The 5,555-nt window shown below is 43.6% G+C and overlaps 1 protein-coding gene across 1 annotated transcript; it reads left to right on the top strand.

Moving 5' to 3' along the window:
• Positions 1 to 74: 74 nt before the first annotated feature.
• TEOVI_000711700 (Repressor of differentiation kinase 1) lies at positions 75 to 3,662 on the top strand (the record flags this gene model as incomplete). The annotated part of the gene is made up of 1 exon (XM_067221595.1): positions 75 to 3,662. The coding sequence occupies one exon, from the start codon at positions 75 to 77 to the stop codon at positions 3,660 to 3,662; it is 3,588 nt and encodes a 1,195-aa protein (XP_067077696.1).
• Between the last annotated feature and the right edge of the window lie 1,893 nt (positions 3,663 to 5,555).

Here is a 5,555-nt window from a genome sequence, read left to right as displayed (position 1 = left end):
AAAAAAAAAAAAAAAATAAAAATAAAATTGAAGTATCACTACCAAACAAGGAGTAGCAGGGTGTATGAAAGATTATGACGAAAGAGGATCACGGTGAGGAAATGGTAACCCACACCCCTCAAGTGCTGAATGTACGGACTACCGGTGAATCGGTTTCAGCAAACCCATTGAGGGGCGTTGGGTTGAAGGATTGTGGCGTTTTCTCGCCAACTTCCTCTACATTTTGTGATACAAGCCGTTTGATGGGAAATACCGGACGTAGCGTAGAAAACAGCACTGTCACATTTGTCACAGGGGCACCGGGGAAAGAGGAGGCGGACCGGCGGCATTGTCGTGTCGGCACAATTGCTGCGGTAGCACTTCTCATGCTAACTGGGGTATTTACACTTAGTTTTACGAGTTTGCTGTCAGCCCACTATATTGGGTCTAGTGTCGTTATTGGTACTACAGGGCTTATCGAGAAGGAAGCTGTTAGGAGTGTTGTTAAAATTATGCGGTCCACTGTTCTTCAGCTCCCGGACTTTGCGCATATCGTGAATGCGAAGTATATTCGAAATCAAACTTCTTTATATACTGTGAACAGGTTTCCCAGGGACCCTCGAGCACTGTTGTATTCACTTATGAGCCTGCTGTCGACGTTTAAAGACACCATCGCATATTTTAAGTTTGTTCACGAGGGTGGTTCGTATGCGTTTGCTGTTAATTATGATGTAGGGGACGGTGGAAATAATTCTGTGGTGTTAGGTGCGTACAACAATGACTCGTCTCGTGCGAGTTTTGTCGTGTACGATGCGATACGGTTGAAACGTTTGCATGAAGATTCCAATCGGAATTGGGATATTTCTCATGATTTGAGCAGGACGCTCAGTCCTTTTGGAGCAGTTGCGCGTCAATGGCATGAAAGTGGAAGCAATAAGCGGTGGATTCCAAGTGAGATTGAGCACACCGGTGAGTACTTTAATTATGTGATTCCTTTTCATGTTGGTGGCGCCCTTGGTGCATGCATTGTTGGTCTGTCAACTGATCGCTTGCTTCTTGAGTCGCGACCCCTTGTGGAAGCCTTGCGTTCCCACGGACGTGCAATGTTGTTTGATGATTCGAGGGATATTGTTATTTTGAACAGTTGGGGGCAGCCGCAGTCATGGGATGAAAACCCCTCTGACGGGGAGCTAGTATTCAAGCACTTGACGTTGGAGGGGATAAATGACAGCATTGTGGTTGATTTAGTCCGGGAGATGGAAAAGCATCGTGATCCTACTACTGACCGCCTAAGCGATTCGGTTGAGTTAACGTTTCCTAATAGCGGGAGTCATGTGGATGGCCGACTGGGCCGAATTACCGACGAAAGCGGTCTGGACGTCACGTTGGCTGTGGTGACTATGCGTTCAGATTTTCTTGAAGGAGTCGTACGCACGCGGAACGTGACTATTGTTTCCATCTCGGTGATAATATTGTTGTCCGCCGTTTTTTCCCTCGTAAGCACTTATTACTTGGTGAAGCCTCTGATGCTCCTTGTATCGGCTTTAAAAAGTGCTTCCAATTTAGAAATCCCCGATAATGCTGACATATTCTTGGGCAGATCCCGGATTGTGGAGGTGAGAAAAATACAGGGGCACTATGCGAAGCTTCGACGCCAGTTGGCGGTTTTACTAAAGTTCATCCCGGAGGCTATCTTAGCCCGCGTTGAATCTAAGAATGAAGCTGGAGGGCATATTCGTGCAAATGGATCAGCAACTGAGACCCCTGGCGAGTCGTCCACGGCATTCGTGAGGATTATGGGGGCAAGCATCAGCGTCACTTGGAATGCTGGTGATCAGCAGCGCGACGTGGCGCTCAACTGCGGAATCTTCAAGGAAAAGCCAAATGTATTCAACCGCAGGCATTGTACCGTTATAGCTATTCAAGTGTACCACCCAGATGTTTGGAAAAGTTCTACAAAATACCATGCCGCTTTGATCGAAGTGGCTACCGAGCACTCTGGTTGTGTTGAGGCTCTTGATCCTGATAGAGCCCTCATTAGTTTCGGTGCACATGCAGCGCTTCCGATGCACTGCAGGAGATGCTGCCAGTTTGCCTTTGATTTATTCGCCAAACTTCCTTTAGATCACCGAGACTCCGTTACCATGTTGGTGGATACCAATGAGTTTCTAGTTGGAACTTGTGGCGCGTTCTCGCGAAATGCACGAGTCCTCTTCGGCGCAGATCATCTGTTTCAACTCTCGCACGCAGTTAGGGATGGTCCCTGCCGTATTGCAGCCACATCTGGTGGAGCCTCACATATGCAAGGTTTTTTAGCTTTCCCCGTGGATTGTGTGCTCCTTCCCTGCTCCACGCTCCCCATTGTATTGTTTGAGTTGAGACCAGGAGAGAGCTCGAGTGAAGTTTCGCTTAGTATTTCCAAGCAGTTTCGCCTGGGTTTTGCGGCAATGCGCCAGGGGAGGTATGGAGAGGCGATGGCACATTACCTTCCCATGGTGAAGATGGATATGCAGGCGAAGCGCTTGATGAGGTTATGCCGTCAGCGCTGTCGGCGTAACGACACGGTCCCATATGTGCGGGTGTTGGACAACCATTACTGTGTTAATTCTAGTGATTGTAAACCTGAGGAACAGGATGAAAGCGATATCAAAGATAGGGTACCCGAGACAATTGACTCTCCACGACGTCCGGATGGGGAGGGTTCTGAAAGTGATTCATCAGACCAAGGCAGTGAATCGCTGTTCAAAATGTATGCTCCATCTTCCTCATCCTCGTTGGACGGTTCAGGCTGTGCTGAGGGTGCAAATGCTGCAGACGTCGTACCCCTTTTTCTAACCGATTCCAATCGGAATGTTTGGACACGTTCACTGAAGAAAATTAGTGAAGGAGCTTTCAGCACAATTTTCCTTGGTGTGGCTGAGGATGGGGCTCAGGTCGCCATCAAGTGCATTCCGCGGTTGCGACGTGATGTTGTGGCTGAATCTTTGGAGAAGGAGATGGAGGTGGCGTCGAAGCTCCATCATCCTAATATTGTCCGGTATGTGTCGTGTAGCATTACACCATCGCACCTCTCGATAATTATGGAATACGTGCCTGGTGGCTCTTTGCATTCTGTTATAAAAAATTTTGGGTGCGTCAGCCCTTATGTTGCGCGGCGCTTCACCGTCGACATTCTACAGGGACTCAATTATCTCCATAACCTTGGTATTGTTCACTGCGATGTGAAACCGCACAACGTCCTACTGGGTACTGACGGTGTTTGCAAGTTGTCAGACTTCGGTTCAACAATATCTGAAGCGTCAGTTATGGCCAGAACCTTAGCTGATGGTGTGATGCTTCGCGGTACAGCACTATATATGGCTCCGGAAGTGGCAGCTGGTGGGCGTTGCACGCCCCAATCCGATATATTTTCCTTCGGTATTTCGTTGTTGGAGATGTTACTTGGGCGCCCACCATGGCAGTGGAGCAGCACGGCTCCAGCAGGAAGTGATGCGACTCGCCTCCGCAGCCTCTTTAACCGGGATTTGCTTTTTGTTCAGAGTCTTGCGCTCGGTCATTTAGAGCCTGTCATACCGGCTTCTGTGGATCATGAAGCGGCTGCTTTCGTCCGCGCCTGTTGCCATATGAATCCAAGCATGAGGCCTTCCGCATCCAGTTTACTTTCATATGCATTTTTGTTGTGATGGTCAACATTAATAGGAGCTTGCAACATTATTCCCATGTGTAGAACCACTATTTTTTTCCCTTTTTTTTTTTGGACGTTACCTTTTCACTTTAGAGAGTTGTTTTTCCCCTTTTTGGGAAACCGTACTGTTATTTATAATGACGTGTTCGGATATTTCATTAGGATGTTACGATGTTATTGTGTGTTGGTTTTTCACGTAGTAATTATGATAATCGGTGGTCTGCTGTTCGTCGGCGGCGTTTGTGAAGGTGACTTTCTTATCCTTATTCCTCTCTTTTTTTTCTTTTTTTAAAAAACCTTTTTTTACATTCCGACGTTCGTTCGTTTGCTTGGTTGAGTTTTTTTTTTTAAATTGTTATTCCCCTCCCCTCCTCTCCACACTTGTTGTTGTTGTTGTTGTTGTTCTTTTAGCGTCAGTGGTGCTTTGGTCCTTTACTTTATGTGAAGACGTTTTCTTTTCTTTTTTTTTTTTCGTGCTCATATAAATAAACAAATATTTGCTCTGTTTTACGTATTTCATTCCGTAATTGACTGCAACGATTTTTTCTTTTTTTTTTCTTTTTTACCCTCTCTCCCTCCTTTTACTTCTAAAGTTCAAATGTAGAGATGGAATGTATGCCGCTACGCCCGCTTTCCCTCTTTCTTTTTTTCTCATTTCTCTCTGCATGGCAAAACTCTTTTCCCACGTTTGTTTTCGTTTTTTTTTTTTCCTGGCCCCATTTGGATTTATACGAAATTAAATAAATAAATGTAAAAGATCATGCATTATAACTTATTTTTCTGAGCACTTTTTATGTGGTGTTTTGTTTTGTTTTGTTTTTTTTTTTTCAGTTGAAAATAACAAAAGAGGGAAATAAAGGGAGCCACCGCGCGCGCGGGTTGCGGTATTTTAGGTATTAGTATTGTGTTGTGCGGAGGGGGAGGGGTGAGAGGGAAATAATAACTTTTATCATATGACTGTACATAAATGCGTGTTTGTATTTTATGTTTTATATTTAAGTTTTCAAATGTTTTATCGTTGCGCCCACTGGTCCTGTACGTGGGCTCACACGCCATAACCCTTCCGTTGTTTGTTGTTTTTTTTTTTTACATTTTTAGTTGTTTTGTTTGGACCAAATATGTAAATATATTTGTCCTCTATATTTTTCACGGTTCCTGTCCGCGCCACCAGTTGCTTTTTGTACGGTTAATCCACATTTGTGTAAAAGCACTGCAATCCCTCTCTTTTTGTTTATTATTATTATTATTTTTTTTTTTCAAAGAGGAAAAGCGCGCGTGACGGGTTAAATATCGGAACGTCTATTATATATATTTATATATATTCCCGCTTTTTTTTCTTTTCACAATCTTGTTGTCTCCTTGCATATTGAATAGGTATTTTCCCTCGTGTATAACTGCACTTATATATGCTTTAGAGGGACAGGTACAGGGACAGAAGGGAAAGAAAAAAAAAAAGAGAACGAAAGAAAGAATAACTCATTGCTATTTTAAAAAAAAAAAAATGTTTCTTTTAATGTTGTCTTCCGTCTGCCTGCATCTCTTTTTCTTTTTCTTTCTTCTCTTTGTTGGTTTAACCTGTCATACACTTCTTCTCAACCTTTTCCTCTTTTTTGCGTTGTATGTTGTGACACGACATTTTTTCTTTTTTTTTTTGTGTATCATTAACATAACATTTGGCCAACAGTAACAAGAAAAAAAAAGAAAACACAAGCAAAAACAAAACAAAACAGAGCAAAGCAAAAAAAAAAAACAAATAATAGAAGATTTGTTTTTTTTTCTTTGTTGCATTCATTAGGGCGTATTTTATTCGTTGAGTGACGGTTAGGCCTTTCCTTTCGGCTTTTCATCTCACAAATCCCACATTTGTACCAAATATTTGCTGGTAGAGAAC

Source organism: Trypanosoma equiperdum, assembly GCF_001457755.1.
Source record: "Trypanosoma equiperdum strain OVI genome assembly, contig: ctg_1474, whole genome shotgun sequence".
Classification (NCBI taxonomy): Eukaryota; Euglenozoa; class Kinetoplastea; order Trypanosomatida; family Trypanosomatidae; genus Trypanosoma; species Trypanosoma equiperdum.
Note: the sequence above shows the minus strand (reverse complement) of the source record. Positions and strands in the feature narration are given on the sequence as shown.